This window comes from Rhea pennata, chromosome 7 (genome assembly GCF_028389875.1).
Source record: "Rhea pennata isolate bPtePen1 chromosome 7, bPtePen1.pri, whole genome shotgun sequence".
Taxonomy (NCBI): Eukaryota; Metazoa; Chordata; class Aves; order Rheiformes; family Rheidae; genus Rhea; species Rhea pennata.
The window spans coordinates 898,079-923,522 of NC_084669.1; the positions used below are offsets into that span (position 1 = coordinate 898,079).

The 25,444-nt window shown below is 35.1% G+C and overlaps 1 protein-coding gene across 4 annotated transcripts in view; it reads right to left on the minus strand.

The window, feature by feature from the left end:
• Positions 1-3,036: 3,036 nt before the first annotated feature.
• Positions 3,037-25,444, minus strand: part of PPP2R2D (protein phosphatase 2 regulatory subunit Bdelta) — a 31,159-nt gene continuing 8,751 nt past the window's right edge. Inside the window, exons 3-10 of one of the 4 annotated variants that reach the window (XM_062579729.1) lie at positions 19,520-19,617; positions 16,052-16,217; positions 14,155-14,267; positions 10,450-10,627; positions 9,171-9,335; positions 7,572-7,741; positions 7,385-7,476; positions 3,037-5,174 (exon numbers count right to left, since the gene is read on the minus strand). In XM_062579729.1, coding sequence (XP_062435713.1) covers positions 4,895-5,174; positions 7,385-7,476; positions 7,572-7,741; positions 9,171-9,335; positions 10,450-10,627; positions 14,155-14,267; positions 16,052-16,217; positions 19,520-19,617 — 1,262 coding nt within the window. In that variant the 3' untranslated portion in view covers positions 3,037-4,894. Of the gene's footprint in view, positions 5,175-7,384; positions 7,477-7,571; positions 7,742-9,170; positions 9,336-10,449; positions 10,628-14,154; positions 14,268-16,051; positions 16,239-19,519; positions 19,618-25,444 lie in introns of those variants that run through there. The other 3 variants (XM_062579728.1, XM_062579730.1, XM_062579731.1) reach the window with 3 other exon arrangements.

The window sequence follows — 25,444 nt, forward strand, 5'->3', positions numbered from 1 at the left end:
AAAGAACCACCCTATGCCAGGTTTTACTGAGCGACGTAGGAGTGATTCTGCACATAGGAAACTATTGCTCACTCCCCTTTCTGCAATTCCAGGACTGGGCAGTTGCATGGGGAAGTCCTTGCATGCCTCTGTCACAGATAGTCTGAAAGGTTATTTAATTCCTAGATACGGCCTTTGGACAGGGTACAAAACAAGGGCCTTTGGTTAAAAGCTGGACAGAAATGATTTCTCTGACTCTTGAGCCTAAAAATAGTGCTTTGTAGGTACAACAGCATATTACAAAAGCCTTTGAAGAGGACCACACGATCCCTACAACCTTGAAAAGGGCAAATTTAATACTCATTTTTAACCCTTCCTGTTAAGCGGTAACCTTTCTTACACAGGATAGGTGTGTTTTTGTCTTTGGAGCTTCTAGAGGATAATAGCCTTACCTTGGAGCAGGTTCACTGCGAGGATGCCCGCTCTAGCGGCTGAAGCTCCAACAGCTGAGTCCTCCCTTCCCATTGGGGAAGAAGGTAGTATCCACCAGTCCAACAGAAAGCCCGTGGCTCCAGAAGACCAGAGCCATCCGGCTGCGGAGCAGGGCAGAGCTCTCGCTCTGATCCCAAGAACCTCCTACTAGATCTCACGGGCTTGGAGCAACGCTCGAAGCACTCATCCGTGCTGGGGGCAGACCTGCGAGAAGCACCACACCTGAGAAGACAGAAGATGACAGCCTCAAAGCTTCAGTAACAGCTTGCTTTAGACAGTGAAGAGAGAAAAGGATGAACTGAAAAATGCTATTTCTACCTCACAGAAAATCAAGATACTAAGCAAAATAACTAAGATACCAAGCCAGGGAGGAAAATCCTTAGGTCTGAGATACTGGCTGGCACTTTGTCTTGGAGTTTTAACAACACATTTTAGAGCCTCAAAAAATCCCACCACGTACAGCAGGCATGATTCACTAACAACAAACAAGAAGGGAGGCTAAGTATCAACCTCCCCCCCTCCCTCCAATACTCCTGCCTTTTTTAAGCCAGGAAGGCCAGGAACTTGAGAAACATCTTCTACCACGTAAGATGAAATGTCAGATCAGTCTGAATAAAGACCATCTCAAGGGAGAAATTAAGAACCACATAAAATTCCATTATGCACAGCTTAAGCTTACTAACATAGCTAAACTCTAAACTGGATATGAGAGAATTTCAGTCATTACCTAAAAAATGAAAGGAACTAGTGTCCTTATCCAATCTAGCTACTAAGCCACAACTGAAGTTCTTCCTACCCTGCAGATGTTAACACAGGCATCAGTCTTCTCTGAAATCCCTCTTCTGATTTTCTTTATCCAATAAATTAAAAGTACACACTAAGTGACTAGAACTGTTAGGCAGCAGTTTATTTGTAAGCACAGCATTTCAAAATCTGTGCATTTCAATCACTCCTCAGTCAAGCAAAGCACCCTCTCACTATTTATTACACACACTTTCAAAGAGATAAGAAAAATATTTATCTAGTTTTAGGTAACTCAGTTTCTGCATTTTTGATAAGGACGCTACTTTGGTTAGCTGGCGTCTTCCAAGCGTTAGTGCCTCTCCTCCTCTTTCCTTCCTGTTCCGTACAGCACAGGCCTGCAGGTCAGAATCCACATGAACACACTGCGTGCAGTTTTTGATTTCCTTGATTCTGAAAACGCTGAAAAAGCAAGCAAACAAACGAACAACTCCAGCCCTCACTAGATATACTTGAGGTTGTATTTACACATTTCCTTATTTCTTGCTTAACCTCGTGAATTTGTTTTTTTCAGAGTCACTCAGCATTTTTGTAAGGAATTCAGTGTTTGAGAGTTTGTATGTGTTTCTGTATGGTTGGACTGACATAGCAAAATGACAATGAAATTTAAAATTTAATCTTAAATTGCATTTTTTCCATTTTTAAAAATCAGCCCTGAGAGAAAGTAGCAAAACTCCCAGCAGGTTGCTAGTTTTCCTTCCAGTGCTTTAGCATCACTTGAAAGGTAGAGCAATCACAGATGCCCACATTCTGTTCCCTACAGAACACGTATACGCCTAAGACATGCATACGTTTTTAACTGTCAGCATAACTGAAGCGAGGATTATGCAAAACTGGGTAAAACAAATTCTCAGATTTACAAGTCTTTGATACACTGTGCTCATCACACCTCCAAACGACTGGGTATTATCGATAACATATCGAAACAAGCAATTAAAGTTTCAAAATCTTACCTGTAAATTCTAGTACAAATAGTTTCAGCTGTTCTACTTGTTTTCTCAAAAATAACAAATTTATCTCCTCTGAATTTCTCAATTATAGGAAGCAATTTCAAAACAGTAGTTTCATACTTTTTACATAGCTGACAATTTGTCAGAATTGTGTGCAAAGATTTTAATGTATTAATGCCGAATACCATGTATCTAATGCCTGTCAATGCATTACTCCTACTATTTGGGTCACAGATTCTTCATTTATAAAATACACTATTTATTGGAAATTGACTTTTAAGAATATTTTAAGTACTAGGAGTATAGCAGTGCTCTTAAAACCTGGTAACTGAAGTTAGAAAGAGAAGATGAAAGACTATTTCAACTTGAGTGAATTTTTACAAACCACTTAAAAATACCTAGATGCTACTTATTTCATTGCTCTGTTAATGGTGGTGGTGTGCAAATATCTGAAACTAAAAGAATGGTAGTTTTATCAGGTCCAACAACAAGATTTTTTTTTTTCAAAATAAAATGAATGATGAAAATTTCATGAATCAAAAACCATTTAATTGAAAGACGTACAAGCAAATCATATTTTTTATATAGATTTTATCGTATCCTTTTTCTTTTTACTCATATTCCACTTACATTTGCTGAAAAAATAGATCAAAAATAGACAGCACTCATATATTCACTGAATATGAACAGACAGCTTTGAGTTAGAGGTATGATCATTCAAAATGGAAATACAAACAAAAATAATCTTCAGATTGACTAATTTGGCCGATTATCTCACAAAAGGAAAAAAAATTGTCAAAATACACAAAGCAAGTCCAGGTAAACATTTAAAATTTATTAAACTTTTTGGTCAAAATAATTGAACAAGTATGTACAATCCCATTGTATTAGCTCTATTATGTATTTCAGGAACAAGGTCAAATCTAATGCTTTAATGACCCAAAGTTCCACATTTCAAGATTTGAAAATAGCGTCACAACCAATATACAGTATAAGTTTTTTTTTTCTTTAATTTAAACTTTATTTGTAGAACCTCAAAGTTAGTTGTACTTACTAGCTTACTGTGAACAAGAGTGGCATTCTATGGACATTAATTGAGAAGGTACGAAAAGAGACATTTTGCTCTTGCATATGCATATCTGATTTAGTAATCATAATACACCTTCATTTTATTAAAAATGGAGTGTAAACCACACTTCTGTAGTTCCTCTGAGAATCTCAAAGGAGATAATTTTTCCATGAAGAGTTTCTTATTTGCAGGCACATTTTACAGACTGTAACTTCAAGCTACTTGATGCTATTAAAATGTGTTGCAGTACTTTCAGGAACAACTTTATACCCATGCTAGTCTAGAGTATAGAGAAGATTGATAAATTTTAGGCCCTCTTGGAGAAAAAAAAAAAAAAAGTACCTAAGGCTTTAAAAAAAAGTTAGCAATAACAAAGATACAGTAACAAATGCAGGAAACATCAGCTTGTAGTCTCAGTATTTTCTGATCTCTTGGTCATAGACCTCTAAATTTAGAGCACACTGAAACATAGTAAGCTGTGTCGTTGCTTGGCATAATCAAGATAGTTTTTTTTTGCTGGCTTGAACTGCAGTGTGAAATACAATATATTATGCCAAATATTTAAAATAAAATACATCTTCAAGACAAACACTAAAAAGGTTAAAAAACATAATGCACGTAAGGTATGTCTCTAACATTGAGAGGCATCAGAAACTGAGTTTTTCCTCTTCAAAGAAGAAATTTTCTTAAACATTTTGTTTTCCTTTCTGTGCAAAGCGGTCACTGTCTATTAAGGCTGTGGACATCTTTATACTTATCTTTTCAATCTCCTACTTGGTATGCAGATGGTATTTTACAAAAACAGTGCAACTTAAACTAAACAACAATTTTATAGAAACTAAATTTAGAATTTGAAATACTACATAAAAAAGGTTCAATTAGTCTGCCAAAAATCAGTGTTTTGCGACAAACATTGTCAAATCTGCCCAATTATTTTGCACAATCTCAGTACACGCAATAAAAAAAAAATAAAAAGACTGAATACATACCTTCGAATTTAAAAACACATTTTATAGCTTGTTATTTTATTAAGTGGTTTACACCAGAAGGTGCGGTTATAGATACAGTTGGTGAGTAAATATTCATGGAAACCTGTCTACGAACCCAACTCAAGACCTACCTAAGTGCTCAAAGGTAAAAACACCTAAGCCTAGATACAGGCCAGAGGAGGAATGTTTACAGGCATTAAGCACAATATATGTTTCAAAAGGCCCAAATATTACAGCAGAGAAAGAGCGCAAGAGATAGAAATTACATTTTTATGACAAATTTTCTTCTCAGGTGTTCAATTTTTGGTCTATAAACTGGAAAGGAAGGCTCAGACTTAAATAAATACATTTGAGTATTGGCCTTATTGAGCACTGTCCATCAGTTCTGCTTCTAGAGGGTTTCTCTCAGAAAATTGCAACTCACACTCCCTATACCCACTGAAGGCAGAACTACACTGTGAACTCAAAAACCAGGCCAGATTCTCTCCTTTATCTAAAGGGAAGTAAGTGCATCAACGTTCTTCACTGGTAGGACAACAAGGCCTTCTCTTTTACAGATAAACAACTGAGCTTAACTATGCAAGACGACGACTCTGTCCTCAAGTAAGTCATCTTTAGTTAACTTTGTCCTGGAATATATACAAATTATTGGTGGCAGCTACAGCAATGATATTCTCCATGGGATGCCATGCTGTATGAAGAATCTTCTTGTTGAAGTCCAGACTGTCAATGGTTATTTCATCTTTCTTTCTTTTACCACTTGTACACACTTTACGCGGCTTTAAGACAGCACGAGGTTTGCTACTCTCCCTGGATGCTTCTAAAGTGATATCTCGTCGTGTGTTCCGGTCAAACATTCTGAAGAAATTGTTGTAAGATCCAGTCATGATAGCACTGTTTAAAAACAGAAGAGAAGTCTGCTATAATGAAGTTTCCAAAACTAATATTCCATTACTGTCTTCTCTTACACACGGTGACTGTCAGATCAAGTTCACAGTAAAGTGTATTTGGCATTACACTTCTTTCCCCTCTATCACATGTACCTTTCCTCAACTCCGTTCAGACTTTAGTACTGCTCCCATTCCACTTTTTCTTCAAGGTCTTGCCTTGGGGTCTACCCCTCCTTCCACCAGTATTCAGCAGCACCCTTATCCTTATGGTGAGAAAAGCAGGCTTTCCTATTCCTTTTTTTTTTTTTTTTTTTTTTTTTTTTTTTTTTTTTTTTTTTTTTTTATCCTGCAGCACTGGAAGTCATGGTAGAAGCAAAGGCCTTCAAAAATAGCTTAATTTAAGTACAGGATCACTATGCAAGTCCCTTCCTTTGAACAGTACGCATGCTGACCATGAACACACAAGTGCATGAATCACAGAAAGAAACTCCTTATGTGAATATACAATGTAGAGCTTCAGAAAAAATTTGGACTTGCTATACAGTACTAAACTTGCTTCTGAATAAGGCAGAAGAAATTTTTGCTTTTGAAAATGTTTTCGAATAACTTCCAATGAACTGCTTTCTTGTAGCTTTCACAGAATTTTGGAATTTAGCCTTCAACATTCATTTTTTGTGTATATAAACACAATGTATGACAACTTATATTCTTACCGTATGTTACATAACAAGATATTAAGCCTAAACTTAATGATACTTTGACTTTCTTTTTTTTTTTTTTTTTTTTTTCTTTTTTTAAAAAAAGTTGACTGGAATTGCTTGAAAGAAAAATTTAGAAATAAGGGTCACTTTCACTGCATTTTAGCAGAGCTGAAGAACATACCGCGTTTTATATTTTTCTATTAGATACTGTAAATATTTAACTTCTTTGCTAACTTTTTTTTAAAAAAAAAAAACAGGACTGATACAGGATGATTATCTCCTCAATGAAAGAAAGAAACACAATTCCACCACTGTTATTAACCGTCAAGTAACAGGTTACTTGACTTTAACGACCCTGGAAGCCATTTTCCTCTTCTACTTTTATATCCAATTTAAACTAGAGCATCCTGTTTTCCAAAAATTTGTTCTCTAAATATTTGCTCAGATTTGGATACGTGCTTCTCTTTAGCCACTTGTATCCTGATACTCACAACAGTCAGTTTTCCTTAATAGAGTTTACTTGCCAAATTAGCACATAAGTGGCATGTAGCAGTACATGCAATCTCAACCATCACTGCAATAGTGATGTAAGTAGGTTTCACTTTGCTTGACTTCCCTGATCACTGTCCTCTTCTAAAGCATTTGGTAAATCTTGTGTTCTCCAAAATATGACAGCTTTAGATCAAAGCTCATTTCACAGGCTGATCCTGTTACCATCAAACTAAATGCCTTTTCACTGAACAGGCTTGCAAGTATTTGCAGACAAGTCACTGTTTTAAATATTTCAGATATATTCAAAAACTCCTATAAAAAAGAAAAATCCCCCAGACAGGCCAACATGAATTATCCAGGTATAAGAGTTAGATCTGCCACAATTTCATACAGAGGTTCTAAATGCATTTTTAAAATGCATTAACACCCAGTTTTACCATATCTACTAACAGGAAACATCCCCAATTTGGGTCAATAAAACTGGCTTTGCTATACGATTACAACACTTCCACAACTTGCAAATAAGACAAACAAGGAGGTTCGACCAGATGATCTCCAGGGGTCCCTTCCAACCTCAACCATTGTGATTTCCATTGCTCTGAACAAATAGTCACCTAATGCAGTTTTATCCTCTTCAGTCTACGGAAAGACTGAGAAGATTTAATGTATGAAACACTGAATGCATATTCTTATATACCTCTTAAAAAAAAAAAAAAAAAAGAAAGAAAAAAAAGGTGAGAGTCACATTTCATGGCTTATGGCTTTAAACAGAAAGCCCTGACTATATAAAGCTTCAACAATGACTCAGAGATTAGAAACAAACTGACAAGCAAAAATTTATTCTACTCCTATAACTTGAGACTGGAAGACTGACAACTGAAGTCTTCTGGCAAAGTAAATTCATTTGAATGCAAGTAATGACATCATTAAAGCTAAGGACTTGTTATGTGTTTCAAGACTAGATAACAAATTTCTAAATTTGGGGGGATGGGACAACTCCCCTAACCCCCAAAGACCTTACCTATCAGAACCATTCCAGCAGCATTCAAACTTGTCAAAGATGCAGTCATTTTCATAAAGGGAACAAAGCTTGCTTCGAAGATACTCATGAACCTTTTCGAAACATTTAAAATTGTATTAGAGAGCTTTAGAGAAAAAAGAAAAAAAGGGGGGGAAAAAGACAATTTAAGAAAACGTGACCATCATACTTGATATGTCTCTACAGGCCTGTTTTCCATATTGAGATCCCATACTTTAACCGAAAGGTAGTCTCTCGTCATCATGTATCGACCACTGTGACTGAATTTTACGTCAGATATCGATGATATTATTTCTGAGAAAAATGATCTGCTGCTAGGATCTTCAGGTTCTTCAAAAACTACAGATAAAAGATACGATTACAAATGAAACCAACACCAAGTTCTACAGCTTCCAACATTTTTCAGTACTTACACAATTTTAACTCATTATATTAGTTTCTTATTAATATAAGGTTGCTGTTACACAGTCTTTTAAAACAGTCTTTCTGAACAATGTTAGGCTTCTAGTCATCAGTTTGCTAGATGCCAGTCTCCAACATACTCTCAAACAAAGCACAGCATCAGCAAGCTATAGGGCAGAGATCTTAGAGATAAATGAGAGAAAAAAGTTAAAAAACAGTGCATGGGTACAATAAACAGTGATCTACAAATTATCAACAGTGGGGGAAAAAACAGCAGCAACCTCAATGCAAGATTTATTGCATGACCCATATATTTTGGGACTGATGTATTTTTATTTACATCCAAATAAAAGTTGTACAACATAATCTATTGAAATGAAATATTAGTATCAACAATTGAAATGCAATTGGTATGGTTTCAGAAAGCAGATAAAGCAATACAATATTTCAGCATCAGTAATCTTTGAAGTCAATGCTTCATGAAATAAGCTATTCAGAACTAGTTTTTAAACAGACCCTTTTAAACAGGAAATTATTCAGTGAAGAACAGTTTAAAATAAGTTTTAATAATTAAGTTTTAAGAACTAATAAAATAACTAATTTTAAACAACAACTTTAATTAAGTGAAACCAGCTTAGCTTTATATATCTCATAAAGTACAAATATTTCTTTCCACCAACATAAAGTCTTCCTCTTCACTATAGAAAGCTTACCTGCAAATATCAATATGGTAGGCCACCTTACAGGAACAGTAATACAAATAAGCCACTACTACTACAGTAGTGAACAACAAAAAAATAGGCTGTGTGCAAGGCATTGGTAGTTTTCCTTATCACTGCAGTACATAGCTTTCCTCACCCACATGAGTTTAGGTGGCTCAGCAGACTGAGAATGTTCACATTTCACCCCTTCAAACTAGCTTCAAACTTAGCACGTATTCTTAAGATCAATTCTATCCCAGGAGGTGCAAATTAAACTGATGCTGGCAGCCTCAGACCAGTTCCTAATGTGCAAGGTGAATAAACTGCCCTGAACTGGCATTTGTTAAGCAGATACCTTTGAGAAGCACCAAGACTGAGTCTGGACAGAAGACAGGTCTCACTGGTGCCAAAAGCACTTGTTCCCATCAGTTTATGATGCATAAATGGGCAAACAGGAGCAGAGTCAGATGGTCAATTGTTTCATGCTACACTTCTGCTTGTTGAGGGCCTAGAACAAGACAATTAAAATGTTCCATTCTACAAAACTACCACCCCTTACCTTGTAAATTCTTTACCAATAAGCAGAACTTGGTATGTTTATTTATAAGCACAATACCTATACAGTCTATCTCACACCAAAGCAAGAAAAATGCATACTAACTCACATTTTGAATGCCTATCACAGAGGGCTGAAGAACGCATATCACAGAGTCGAATAGTTCCTTTGCTACTACTGTAGACAAACACGTTACAGTGATGAGGGTGGAACTCTGCAGCAGTAATCACTTCTGTCAGTTCCTCCATGTTAGCAGGCTTAATATCTACAATATCTGGGAAGGTTTCGGTAAAGGTAAACAACATTTTACATTCAAATCAGTTCTAGTAGAGAGCTATTAAAAGTTAAAAATGCCCTAATTCTCTGCGCTAGATTTGGCCGTAAAATCTTGATTTCTTCTACGTGCAGTCTGCATAAAGTAAAAAGGACTCAAGTAGATTAAAAAAACCTAGATTTTACTAGTCAATTTTAACATACGCTGGAGACAACTGAGGAAAAACAGAATGATGATCTACATAATGCATCCCAAAATAAGCTAGATCTATTCACAGAAGCACAAAGAGCCAAGAATTAATTAGTATTTTTCTTATAAGCTCTTTATTTGCACAGTAGTAACAAAAAAAATTAAAACAGAATTAAAAGAAGTTAGCCTCCAAACTGTCAAATAAGCATCCAATAACATTAAGCTCTTATGCAAAAATCTTACAGACCTTCTCAAATCAACTTTTTAATGCCTTCTTACTGAAGAAGGAATATACACTACCTCTCCATTTACCTAAAGCTTTAGAAAACTCAAGTATGATCTGTTTATATTTCTGCAACTGTTATTTTAATGAAAATTTTGCAGTGTACATACTACTACAGTTTTAGATTGGCAGGCTTGGAAAAATCTAAAAGACTTTCAAATCATTTCTACCGTTAACAATATTGTCTGCTATGGAAAATTCTTATTTTGTATTTTAATTTCTTTAAAAGAAGTGTTATTTTAGGCAGTTAATAGACCGTAAACTTTGGAAAACAGATTTTACAGTAACACATTATCTACTTTTCATCTTTCTGTTCTTATTAAAATAGACTCTGAACTCCACAAATAAAGGATGAACCTCAGCTGGATGGACCTGAAGGGCCTCAACTTCTCTTTAGAAATCGAACTACCTACAGCATTTCTATCAACAGTTTTCCACTGAAAGAAGGCTCAAACTCATGAATGAATGACAGCATCCAAAGGCCTGCTTTCCCTGTATTAAATCTCTAGAGATTAGAATATAGGTTTTTTAAATCTAGAGTCACACACTTATTCTGATTAGTAAAATTGAAGTGAGTCTATTAAACACACAGATTATATGTGCTCCATGGTTCATAAAGGACAAAAAAAAAAAAAAGGATACTAAAACTTCTATCTGTGATTTCTAAATGCCATAGGTTAATTCTTAGGTCATCTGCAGAAAGGTATGTTTCATGATCACTATTTACTGAAATAGAGTTTATGTGATAAGTATGTGCATTTGCAAATATCCTTCTGGGACTTGCTTCCACCATTAGGTCCATGGGTTTCAGTATCGGCACCTAAAACACAAAAGGACAGTCAAATGTGGCATAAAAGTGGACTTGTTTCAGAAGACTAACGAACAGACTCCATGTGTTCCAATTTCAACTTGCTGGATTCCCTACCACCACCACTGATTTTCCAGCAGGAGCATACATTTGTCCTAATTTTTCATAGAACCACAGAAAGTTCATCAGCCCAATTGCTAACTCTGAGTTACAAAATACAAAATACTTTTCCTAATGGGAAACACTAAAAATAGAACTTGAGATTTCTTCTTCTCTAAAATATAGTTCACCTAATTCTAAACATTTTTCAAATTCAGAGCAAAAAAAACAATTTAACATACTAACACAAAACCCCTGACACAGACTTCCACAAAAGTTACCTGTGAAATACAGAAGTTTTGCACTGCTTTCCTGTTGAAGGATGTACATGTTTATAATGCTATTTGAGCATGATGTTAATTTAAAATTAGGACTTCTCCCCTACCCCCAAATTAGAGGGATGCTTGTGAAAAGAAAAATCAGCAAAAAATCCCCATAACGGTTTATTCTGAACAGTCAGTTTGATTTTATGAACTTGTGGCCACTTCCGCCCCACCCCACCCCACCCCAACTAGCTAGAAGGCAGACACAGTTTATTACGGTCAAGTGGACTAAGCTTCACTCTAGATCCATCTCAAGTCTTATCACTGACAAGCAAATGAATAGTTTAAGATTGCCCGTGGTCATTCTATGCTCTTTTAGTACATATAGCTCAATAGAATGCTAACTTTCATCATCCAAACAAGAAAAAATTATGCGTGTCCAAGATCATCTGTCTTCCTGAAACAAAAAACACATTATCCAAGAGCTCTGTAGTTGTCTTCACCATGTCTATCTTACAGTTAATTTATATCATAAATGGTAATGATTCACCTTAATCAGTGTTTATTAGGCAATCTTCATATCTCACCATGAGTGTTCTTAGCTCTTAGCTCCTGTTCAGTTATGAAATTAAAAATGCATTAATGCACATCACCAAGAATAGTACTATCGTATGCCCTGGTCTCTCTCTGTGTAAAGGATGCAACTTTGAAATGTTTTTTCTTCTATGACTCTACTTTCTTATCAAGGAGTGAGGATTATATATCTGTATTGGAATACGCAAACAAAGGCCATAAGACCAGCTATATATACACACTACAGATCCCCAAATCCTGGTAATTCTAATATATGAAGGTAACTCTAGGTGAAGGAGAGCTCCTTCCTCTCCTCCAATCTTTTCCTCACTCTTTGTTCATTCTGTTATCTTTTCTTGCAAGATGCAGTATCTGGCAATGTTTGCAGCTCACCCCAATCTTCCTCTTCTAGAAGGATAGCAAATTTAGAAGACTAACTTTTAAGAGGGAGGTTCTTGCTCTTTGATGCCTTCCTCCCATTCTGCTTGCTGCTTCCTAAACATATTCAAGAGCTTAAAACATGTGAACATACATTTCTTCAGTGATATAACCAATACCATGTAAAACCCTGAAGTCATATTCTGGACTCTATGTTTCCAGATGAGTAGTCTGCTCCTACATAAGGCCAAGGCTGTAGAAGCTAAGATTTCATCTCTACCTAATTACCACAGCCCCAAATGCAATGGCTAGATTGATGGAACTGTATCTAATTTATTTCTTTGTTTTTAGATATTTAATCTGAAGACCATATTAGATCTTAGCTCCCACATACTTGAGTAGAAAGACACCTTCCAGAGGAACTGAATGCCCTTTCCTAACATGACTATGCATTAGGCTCACATATACCTAAAGCTGCAGTTCTGTATTTAAAGAAAGAAAACCTAAAATCCCAGCAAATGTCAATAGCACCATAAGCTCTGAAAGCAATGAGAATCTTGGTTTAATTCCTATTTATAGTAAAAATCATTATTCCATTTCAGGAACTCATGCTTTAAATGATGCCAAATTTGGAGCACTAACTCTATACTAATAAATCACTACAAAGGTGGTGGGGGGGGGGAAGCCCCCAAAGCAAAACATCGGCATATATTAAGTTTCCCAAATGCTCAGAATTGACCTGACAAAAACCATCTTCAACTTCACTGTAGAATTCCCAACACTTGGTTTAAATTTAAGTCTCATTCCTAGGAAAAAGAAACACCCCAAAAGTTAAATACAAAGCTAAAGAAATACTCAACAAAAACTAAATTATCAGTACAGTTAAACCAGAACATCCCCTAAATTCACATAGCCCACACTTTAAGCCCCCAAAATGAGATCCTACCTGCCGGATTCACCGATCCACACTCAGGAAGGGTGAAGGTTAGACTGGGTGCCTACTCTTCCTCATCAGTGGCACAGATACTACAGCACTATCCTCTACTGGTATTAGCCACAGTAGAGGAGAGAAGACAGGATACAAAGAGCCTTTGCATACTGAAATAAAAGTGCTCCCTATATATGTGCCACACTATATTTTGTGAGGGAAACAGGCTTCATCCTAAACGGATAAAGTTTAAGCAAAACTCTGAACAAGTGCTGAAAGTTAGTAACTTTCGGCACCAAGATAACTGAATCATATCAGCTGAATCTGCTCAAGCATCCAGCAATGTTTCATTCAGTTGTGGCTCACTATACATAGCATTTTAAAAATCTCAGCTGCAAAGAGGAGACGACCAAAAATGTATTATATGTTCTTCCATTATTTCAGTTAATACTTTAAAGCAGCAATTTCATTCTACTTTTAGCTGGAATAAATAAAGTTATTGTGGTTTATCATCCAACACCTCCCATCCTGTAATGGTCTGCATATTTTGTTGTTTTGTGTCAAAAAACGAAAACAGTAGAGTTTGACACTCTTAGTCATAACAAGAATTTATATGGCGCAAAGTAAAGAGAAATTATTTTTCTAGACACATTAAAGAATTTTATCATAAAAAAAATTAGTGTAAGTTTTTCCCTGAAGCATTATTCTTATTTCAAAATAAACATGGCTACGAGCATGTGTCAGAAGTGTACATTTTTTTTTTTTAATCACAGTCTATTGGCATACTCCTCAGGTATAACTAAGCCAGAATGACTAGGTGTAACAGGTTAGATTAACTAGAAAGTACAGACTGACCTTTTATTACTACTCTAAATATTGCACCAAAACATTTTAGGTCAGAATATCTCCAATCTGTTAGATTTTTACAGCTCTCAACAAGTCAGTATATCTTTTTCTACAGTCAATTTGAATATACTCAGGTGAACTAATGCTGTCTCTAACAAAGTGTTTTAATTGAGAATTTAAAATTCAAATCTATTTTAAATACATTAAGGTGCTCCAAGAAAAGCAAATTGGAAAGCTAATAATAAAATACTTTAGCCATGGAGATCTGTCTTATGTTTTCCAAACCAACTTTTTCTTACAGGTATGTCTTTATAATTAAAGATCTCCATTTTATAATGGTTTTCAGTGTCCCTGACCAGAACATCATTTCTGATCTACACATTTCAGATGACAACTTTGGCAGTACAAAGATAAAGTAAATGAGAAAAAAAAATTAGAGAGCATAAACATACCCGTAGCGCTGTGATTCTGAAAGGATCCCTAAGTCTTCCATCTTCATCTTTTAAATTATAACCTTCGGCTCTTTTATCCCTTTCACTTATTTTCCATAATTTAATTGTTTTATCTAAAACCAACAAAAATTCACATCCTTGAAATAAATTAAATTCAAAATAAATCAGTAAATAACAGAGTCAGAGTGGGTATTATTTCTTTATCTAAGTGCCCATTGCTTGCCACAAAAAAGCCTCCCTGGAGTCCTTTGAATATGATATAAAATACAATCCTTCCTATATGTACTACAATGTATAACGTAACAGCACTTCATTTGTACTGTTTAACAGAACTGGTACATTAAAAAAAGAAAAAAGCCTAAATACTCAAAGGGTAGGGATGGGAAAACATTAAAAGTATCAGTGAAAAGGAAAAATACAATACAGATAAACAGATTGCATGATCAATCTACTGCAACGTCTAGTTTGAATAAAACACAAGTGTTCACCTGAACAATAAGGCACTAAACTTATCATTCACTGAAATTACCCTTCACAACATAAGTGTCACACATCAATTATGAAAATTCATTAGAGCACCCTGTACTGACTACCTAACCCATTTTAAATAAAACAAATACTAGGAAGAAAAACAAACAAGCAAAAACACACACAAAACCACTACATCCTGGGAAAACATGAATCACTTGTAACTATCTTAAATTACGGAAAACCAAATTTGTTGTAAGTGTCTGCTAGGAGACAACTACAGGCAGTAACTGAGAGTAGAAACTTGTTTCGTTATTTTAGGATTCCATGTCCAAAGGCATGTACTTCCCAGGTCCTACTAAAGGAGGTCTGTCCAAACACAGAATGTAAGTATAGATCTCATTCTTGGTTTATAGGTACTTGGAAACAAACCTCTCCTCCACAAATCGAAGTATTTTTAAAGCATTTAAGATTAAAAAAGAAGAGTTTAAGATTGCTTCAAATTTAACATGAATTAGATCAAAGAAAGACTGTTTTAGATTTCAAAGTACTGTACATAAAGATCATTCTTGCTTGTAAAGTTTTGTATAGCAGGAAATACATCAGCACTTTTATAAGATCACTTAAGTACAAGGGAAAAAGTGATCCAAACTCTTAGGAGCAATGCTTATTCCTCTGACAATAAAAGCAAGTGTTTCCATGTACAGCTCTACATATTAAAGCTTGCTCCGTGACACAATAAAATGAAACAGTCCTAATAGTCATAGCACTGATTTACCTATTAATTCTTTAAATATTTTTATTTCTTCTAGTACGATATTAGTTAAAGAAGAGGTGGCATTGCAACTTTCCAACTTTAATTTTTGCATTGCATCTACATATTTTAGTATCTACAACGAAAACGCTACAAGTTACTACTTTTAATGCAACTGTTAATTTTTAAACCTTGGGCTCTTCTACGGATGCACATGTTTTTGTATTGGAAAAGCAAAAAGAGCACTGTAACCATGGTGTTTCAATTTCAAATGCTTATCTTTAAAAATACATCTGGGATCAAAAAACTGCAGTCATCCTAATTTTGAAAAATCAGCCATGCTTTCAGACTTCTACTACAGTTCTCCACACTGAAAAACCCTTTATATGGAATCCAAACTAAAAGGCAGAGTAACTGGATATGTAAATTGATAATGTGGGCAGCCTATCCACAGAACAGAACTATGCCTATTAGGTTGCTGCTTCACTACAAATTTGTGTTAAGTCAGTAATCTACAGTATTCCAATCAAAACATTTTACATAAAACTAGAACCAAGAGAAGATATTAGAACAGTCCCAAAACACCCCCAAAATCACAAATGGATCAAGGGCAAGATAATATTTAAATAAAGTATAAATTTTTTTTTTTTTTTTGCAAAAATAAAGCGTCCTTACCATTTGTAGACAGCAGGAAATGAGCAGCATTCTGTTGTGGTAACCACCTAATTTTATTAATTTTTTCCTCAATTTCTAGACTTTTCAAGTAGTCAAACTCAGGTTCATGACTCTGAAAGGTACTGTAAACATTATATTCTCCCCTAGAATGAGGACGGCTTTTATTCTGAAAGGAAACATAATATTTCTTGAAACTGATGTTACTCAGTCTGTTAGGAATTGTACATAAAACTAATGACTGGAAATTGTAAAGTAAGTGTCAACTAGAAAGCAAGCTTATTACAAGAGACCTTGATAAATTTGACATTTTTATTCTATGACAGTATCCAGTTAGCATCACTATAATGCACACAGACTCACTTTTTTTAAAAAAGCTTTATATATACATAATAGAATATATTCTGTGATTAAAGTACTTTTAAGATGTATGTTGTTTGCAAAGGCATTCCCATGCTTGTTTTGAAGACTTCTATGACTACCAAGTTGTTTCAACAAAATCAGAGCAAAGAAGCTACAACCGAAGTCTTAAACCTTCAACTCAAAGATATTAGTTTTCCCACTTCACTTATCACCATACCTGTCCTTACTCAAAACTCAGACCTCTAATCACAGAGATGTGGACATAATCCTCTGTTTCCAGACTACCAAATGTTTAACTACACTATGTCCTATGTCCTTAAATGATTTTTTAAAATCATGACTACAAAATGTCACTGATAAAGGGCCAGAAAGATAAAGCACTAGAACTGGCTCCTCTTCTACTCTCTAACAAACACTGCACACAGAAAAGGTATCAAGGTTTATATTTAAGCTCTGACAACCTTTCTTATAAAAATTTTAAGGGAAGAAACTACTACATTTTCATCTATGCCTTTCTATAGTGTTCATCATGATGTACTAAATATTATTACATAAAAAGGCAAACAATGTTTCCCTTGTAAAACTCAAGGATAACTTTCTATTGTTCTCATTTGGTAGATGAGGTACACCAAGGAAAAGATCAAAATCACAAGTACCTCAAATCTGACATTTCAAATCAGTGATATCTAGTTATTTGGCTTTTCAAGTAAGTCAATGCTAGATACCCATTTATGTTTGTGGACCACCTACCACTCTCCTCCCAGAGAATTGTGTGTGCCTGGAACTTCTGAGGAAAACGGATTCCCTATAAAACACAACGGGGAACCACTCACTTGAGTGGAAGCAAACCATTTGCAAAGACATGCAGGAGTCAGTTGCCCAGGAAAAGCCTATTTTGCACACTGACTGATGGTATGTTACAGTAGGAAAACAGCAGTGACTCATGTAATTAAAGACTGCTGCACCAACCTAAGGCTCCAAAAGCAACCTTTGTTCTGAAACTTCCTTACACTTACATGCTTGATTTTTCAAATTTCGATAAGGTTATTTTGGCCAGTTTCCTTCTGCTGTCTCTCACAAGCACAGAGTTTTAGTTAACTATATGAGAAATTTTTTAACTATGCTGGATTGTTATTAACTTAGTCTAAAATTCAACTAAAGTAAAATTTTACTTCATTATGCTTTCAGTATTATTTGATTAGATATTTTTCCTCCTCTCCAGTTCTGTAGTTTTGTACATGACATGACATGACTACTTTTGTATTAAGACAAATATCCTTGCCCTGCTCTGGGTTAGGACAGCCGAAGTATGTCACCTTGTGTGTGAAGAAATCAAAACCTATTACATGAATATGTTAAACTTATATCAAGACAGTAAGCAGCCTGGTTTCTGAAGTCATTTGATCCCAGGAAATCTATTACTTCTTTCAATAATAATAATAATAATAAAAAAACGTGAATTCTCTAACTCCTGAATGGGATATAGGTAGGGAGAATGTTAACTGAATGCTGCAGAGTTAATGGCAGTGAACTAAGCACATTAACTTACCAGCTGCTAACACACAGTGCTTAGAAAGTCCATAGCAATTAAGTTAGGAACAAAAAATGAAAATGCTCATGTTCAGGTGTTGGCTGGGGAGCAGGAAAGAATTATTTTATATGAACTGTAGGGAGAGGTGGGCATATGTTCCCTGAAGACAGCTGAATATTCCTATATGAAAAGTCTGACTTTTCTAAAACTTTAAGGAGAAGACTTGACAGCTAGGTTTTGACTTAAAGAACAACTGAGCACTAAACAGCTGAATGATAACCAATAATAGTTTCACTCTAAACAAGCATGAACCAGCCAAAGACCCTTAGCAGGTGGACACTTTTGACCTTGATCTTTCCTTTTGTTAAATCTATACAGCAGACTAAATGATACATGGGCTATGTGGACTATGAGCTCTCAAGGTGTAATAAAAATAACATTTCAGTAGCTTTTTCAGAAACAGTATTTTCATTTTACTACCTCTCAAAATCCTTACTTGAAAAACTGGTAAATCACTTTCAATAAGATGTTTTTATAAATGGTACTATAGTAAAGATGAAATGCAAAATATTGAGCAGCTGTTCACTAGCTGAGCATCATCTGAACCACACAAGAAAAGTGCAATTCTGCCAGAAAAGAATATAACACCTGAAGATTAGTATGCTTCAGGCACAAAATGCTGAATTAAAATTCTGTGCTCAACTTTGTTTTTTTTTTTTTTTATGCAAGAAAAAGGCTCAAAACCAAAATTCTCATCAGCTCTTCAAAGTAAAACATAAGCATGCTCCTCAGTGGCAGGAAAAAAAGAAAAAGACACATGGAAAGTTCAGACTTTAAAGAAAAGAAATCAAAGTTTCTCCCAGCCATGATATGAGACAACAAGTATCTGTCTGCGTAAGGCCTAGTTAGTAAGTCAAAATTTAGTGCACTCTTCCAATACTGAGCTTTATATAGCCACAGTAGTGTATAATATATCTGTGTTGATGAACAAGCAGAATACAATACAGTATTATCACACAACCAAACAGCATTGTAAGGATTCAGCTGAAAAGCCACATAACTTTGGGAGGGGAGATGTCTTCGACCCTCTGGGTTTAGAATGCCCAGTGTTTCTGGACAAGTAGCTGCTCCCACCGTTTTATAGACATAGGTTCCTAAAACACACCAGATGGTTCACAAATTGAAGAATTAACCATCTTTTCCTGTTCTCCTTGCAGCTTAACATAGTTCTCCTTTATAAACTTGTTTTCTTAAACTGTTTTCAAAAACATTAGTATTTATCTTGAATCAAACTGACCCTTAGCGTAAAGTTTTGGAGAAGGTCCACAGGCAATTCTGCAAGATGATACTAAGCACATACATAAAGTGGTCTTTTTTTTTTTTTTTTTTTTTAGGTGGGGGTTAACATTGAACTCAGTAAGTTGATTTGGCAACAGGCAAATCGTTAGAAAATTGGGTAATTTAGGGTTTTTTGAGAAAACTATCAAACCATTTAAACGTTGCAGCATGAAAAGATGAAGTGAGACTGTGCAACACAACAGCAGTGTAATGGCACTGTTATTTTTCATGGCACTGACCTCTTGTTCCCTTTGAAATATAACCACTCTGCCACCTTTGTCTCCTGTTGCAAGAAGATCACCAGAGTAATTAAATTCAACTGTTGAAATAATATCAGCTGTAAACAGAACAGAAATAAAACAACACTGTAATGTGCAAAGCAAATCAAGATGTTTCAAGACTTGAACACAAAATTACTCAACTTGTATTAATGCAGCAGAATTGCTTGATTTACATCATTGTATCCAAAGATTACATCGTATTTCAAAGCCTATCAATTTTTCTAATGTAAAACATTTTCTCAGTTTAAGTGTTCTTGAAGTTTGAGGGCCTTCGATCATAGAAGAGAAGGCATGTTGATTTAAGAATCTAAACTATGTATTCTACTGGAATTACCTGTTAACAGTAAACACTGATATACATAAGAGTTGTGCCTGTGTAGCGCTTCCAAAAATAAGAATCATATTGGAAGAGTTCATTTGGTATACTACTCTGGAGTATCACTGCAGCTTAAACTGATCACAGTAAGGTTGGTATGTATCTGCCTTTCCCATAAGCTGAGTATTTATGCAGTTAGTTTAGGAAACAAAGCTGGCCAAAAAATAATGATAATGAAAAAATAAAAAAAGGTAAAGAAAAATTTGACAATTAAGCTTCCTGAGCCAACTCAGTGCAGAATCATCAGCACTTATACAACAGATAAAAGGATGATGGCAAGTGAAGAAATGACAGCAAAGGAAAAGACTGCAGGAGGAGTTCCAATTCAGATGGACTTCAGCTCCCTTGGAATCAAACCCTGGTAATGACCAGCATTTATTCACCACCAATGATGCATGCTCTACTGCATGTCAGAAGAAAACTTTGGAGGTGGCAATAAAGAAATAATTGGCATCAGACAACCTCCATCCAAGAGAAAAACTAATTAAGGGCTATAAACATCTGTCAAGTTTTAAGCACGGGGTAAAAAAATGAACAATCGGACAAGAAACCCCACACATTTTGAGAGCATAAAGTTGTAAGTAAATGTTTTAATCACATTGTTGTTGGCAAGTCATGTAAATATTCACTGTATTAGACAAGCAAAAACAATTTGTAAAATTGGAAGTATTTCACATCAAAATCAATACAGGAAAGTAACTTTTCATCTAGTCTCTGAAGCTAATTGATGTGTCATTTTTGATCGTTTTCATTTGAACCTTAAATTTCTTTGAGTAACTCCCCCACTCTTAGCAGGCAGATGTTTAGGCATTCTAATCTGCTTTCTCAATATATCATACATATTTAGATTATTATCAGATCCCCTTCATATAGTTGCTTCCAAGTGTATAGAGATCTTTTGGGCAGGGGGAAGGGTAGAGGGGAGAACACCAAAACCAAAATCCCCAGCTTCCTACAGATTTATCCCAACCTTCAAAATTATACTACTAATCCGCTTCTGGACACGTCTTTCTATAAGATCTTCTACATCTTTTTATAAAATGTTATAACAAGATTCAATTTTGGTAAAGAATGTGATAAAGGCTAATCCAGAATCTTCAGCAGACTTGCTTAAAAGAGACCCAAAGCAAGAGAATAAAAACGACACTATTGCTGCATAATCTGTAATGAAAAATCAAGTCTTTCTCTAATCAAATTTTCAAAATTAACTATACTTTTAGGTTTTAACTAGGTCTCTCTAGAATACCTCTCCCCTCTGCAAACTGCTAAAACGGATTTACAGCAATAGTTACATACTGAAGATTACATATGATACAAAGGTTACACTTGTACTAAATGATCCCTTACTTTAGAAATTGCCTTAGTATTACGAGCTCCTTTTAACATCTCACCAATAAAATCTTAATACATAGTGGTATATGTATATATGTATTTATACCTACATATATATAAACACATAAAAAAAATTCTCATGACACCATATATAGTGGTACAATATGTTTGCTCAACTCAAAGATATAAATAAAAAGCTATCTATCCCACTTACCTAGAAACTATGTACCGCAATAACATTTTATAGGCATTTTTCTTCACTGAGTCTGTGTTAAAAATTAAAATACCTACAAGAAGTTTAGATAATAATACAAGATCTGACAATCTGCATGCAAATGGGACCTCTGCCCCTCTCTTTAAAACATTAAAGAAAACCCAGATTATTGGTGCATTAACATCTGCCCTTCCTACCCTGCAAGCAAACCAAACTGAGGAGATAAGACAAACTGAGTTTAAAATGGCTATGAAGAGACTGGGATCACTGTTTGGCCAGTGAATTCTGTTCGCACTTTCTACTCCAATAAAGTCAAAAAGTATATACAGGTTATATTGCATATAATTTGAACCATTTTTTGATAGATTTTCTACTCCAAAAACAGAACAATTCTGTCTACCCTTAAAGTAGATATACTATTCCACTTGTCATGCTTCTCTAGTTCAACCACAGATACTCAGAAAGGCAGAATGGTAACACGTACACAAAGAACGTATGAACTGGTCCATGCAAAGCTTTCTGTTAATTGGATTTCTTTTTCCTCCAAGAATGAAAGCAAGCTTCTTTTTTTAAACATAAATGACCTCATATGGCACAAGAGATACTGCATCAGAAACCTTACACAGGACACATGCTTACAAGTTTAAAATGATCAGTGAATGAGATACGCATAGATGCCATACGATTGGTTAATGCTAGAATTCATAGATATACTGAAAATTTGAAATGTGAGTGATCCAGTTAGCTATGTCTAACACAGTCAAGACAACAGCAGCCTTTCATCCCCAAAACAGCATATTTGAGCAGCTGTAACCCTGGGAGAGTGTGAGTTTATTGAACTCCCAGAGGAAAGGAAAAGAAAAAAAATCATCTCTAAGGAAAATTGCTGAATCCACTGGACAAAGTAAAAACCAAAGTTCTAGTACACCTACAGAAAAGTTCTACATTTTTTCCCCACTATCCTAGAATTTTCAGCTGAAAAACTCATTTTTCCTTTTCTTTTCTTTTGATGTACATTTCTCCCTCTTCCCCCACCCCCCAGAACTGTCATCCACATTAGAAAGAAGCTGATTTAAAATATCTTAAACATTACGAGTATTTTAAACAAGACCCTTCCACTGCAACTTGCAGAGTATATGTGTATAGCAATCTTGAATATGTTTTAAAGACAACTCAAGAATCAATCAATAATAAATAAATAAATAAAAGGAACTGTATATGGCTAATATCTGTTGGGCCTCAATACTGACCCAGATTATACATTTGCTTTGTGCCCAACATATGCCTGAACTATGTGAATGTAAAAATTATAGCTCATTATAAAATCTCTTAGCCAGTCAACCATTTATAGTTATGAATACCAAATATCTTGTTATAAGCAAAGAATTTAGGAGCTAAATGAGGAAGCTAGTATGCCCTAAACTAGCTAGAAGAGCTATATTAATTCAATTCTACTCTAAGGTGGACTATAGCACTAAAATAAGAAAAGTAAAACTCTTGCATCCCGTGTGTGTGTGTATACATATGTATATTATATATATATACACACACACACATATATATATATATAAAAATAAGCTTATCAGGAGACACCTCAGGAAAGCAGAAAACCAAGGAAAACAGAAATGAACAGATGAGGTACTCAATTCAAGGTGCAGTGACTTGATAGAGTAAGTTTATGATATTTTCAGTACTCTTCTCAAACATTAAGTAGCCTTTAAGTTACAAAAATTTACCACTAGTAAAACTACCATTCCACTACCATGAACTCTGAAAGCAATTCATGTATAGTTCATTTTTACTCTGAAACATTAAGCTGTCCTAGTAAGAATAAATCACTCCTTAACATATGCAATTATTTCAAATAAATGAATTCATAAAAGCTTCAGAAAGTAAAAAAGATTAACAGTTTCTCCTACATATACTACCCAAGTATTTATCGACTTATTTGCTCAGAATACACTAAATACCATTTTTGCTTTAATGTGTATGAAAGGTCAACATTACCAGTCTGACACAGCTCTTGCTTACTAGCAGTGCTAGGTGTCCAAACTGAATATTGGGTTCCCTTATGCTAAGAATTGCAGAAAAATGCTAAAATCCAGACACTGCCTGAATTCTAAGGTTTTAGGGGAGAAAAGAAAAAAAAGAAAAAGATGAGAGGGTAAACAAGATGTACAGATAAAATGATCATGGCAGGGCATAATGTCCTTCTTTCCCAATTGACTCCCTACTGAAAAATGCTGTCTGAAACTTTAAATGCTGCTGAAATGATACACAAAAATCTATTACAAACATGCTAGCTGGAAATAGGTAAGTGGAAGTGGCATATTGGCACAAAACAAGAAATAGCTGAGGAAAGTGCAATTAGGAAGAGTTCACTTGTGGGACAAACGTATGTGAATTGCCACCTGACTACACTGCGGCCACTTCAGTCAGCAGAAACTGTCCTTTTCACCCACGGATGAAATAGTCCTTGGCATGCACCACCTGTAAAAGTATTACTGGTGCTTACTGTGGCAGCAGTATGTGAAGCACAGCAATCAAAATTAGTTCTTTATGTAGCAGAAATAGAAGTTTAAATTTAAAATAAAGTGATCACAAAAAAGAATACAGTTTTGAAGAAGGATACAGAAGATTACTATTGTCATGGAGCTGACATTGACAAGCCATTGGAGAGTGCCATTGGAAGGAGAAAAAACGCACTGAGCACTTGCCTCTTACCTAATGTTTGAGGATTTCTTTAATCTCAGGAAAACTCTAGCTTTTGTTTAAAGTTTAGGCTATTTTTTATTTAAAGTTTACAAAAGTCTTAGCAGCATACTTTGCTGACCACAAGAACTAGTAAAGACTGTCATAATTGTTGTGTGTGTGTACTTTATCCAAGGTACCAAGAATATGATAAATTAACTTTTTAAAAACACTAATGCTTTTTTTGACTGTTTTTTAAAATATTCATTAACAACACTTTTTCCCTACAGGAATGTTTTATTGAAGCATAATGAACCCTGGAGTAATTCCATCATTATTCTCAGCACTATACTGTTTCAAAAGTGATAAAATTAAAAAATTATGAGCCTAAAGGTAAATTGCAAAATTCACTCCAAATCAATCATTCTCTGTCTATTGCTCAGCCTGCTTGATCCATCTACATCCACTCTTTCTTTCTACGTCACCTTAAAACTTTTAGAAAAAAAAACAAAGCAAGCCTTTGCAGGTTCTTAAAGATCATGTTAACTTCAGAATTTTAGAAGTATTTTTATTATGTTTCAAATCTTTTTCTTATTATGCATACAAACACCAATCTTATTTCAACAGATTATTTCAGCCTTTTCTTCGTAACAGCAAACTACCTTAGAATGAAACGTGCAAAAGAATGACAAGAGATGATATATCATGTTACTTCATCATGTTCAGCATCATAATGTACTTCTAATGTACTTATACTGTACAGAACACTCCTGTGATTATGTATTATGTGGAAATATAGGTATAGATCTTTGTCCAACTTGCTTCCCTCCTTTTATGTCCTACAGTGGCCAGGATCCTCTACTCTGGAAGCAGCCATGTAAACTAGCAGCCAAGTGGTCTTATAAACCATGGAGAATAGCAAAATTTATGGTTTTACAATAAAATATTAGTCTGGCAATATTTGTTTCTTTCTTGCCACAACAAATTACATTTTGGGCTCACTTTCAGAAAACAGTCCTAACATATTCTGCATGTGGGGTAGGAAACCCTCAGCCATTTTCAAAGCTCGTTAATTAAAAGCACTGTAGGGAGAAAATGCTGGCAACTAGATTACGATTCTGTAGAACCTCCCTGATTTAATAGCACTGAACACCTCTACAGGTAGTAAACACCTTCCCAACATGTTAGAGAGCTAAAAATAGTCATCTTTAAAATAATGCAGTGGAAGCCATTCTCAGTGACTCAAAAGCTTTCATAAGCCTTAAAATAA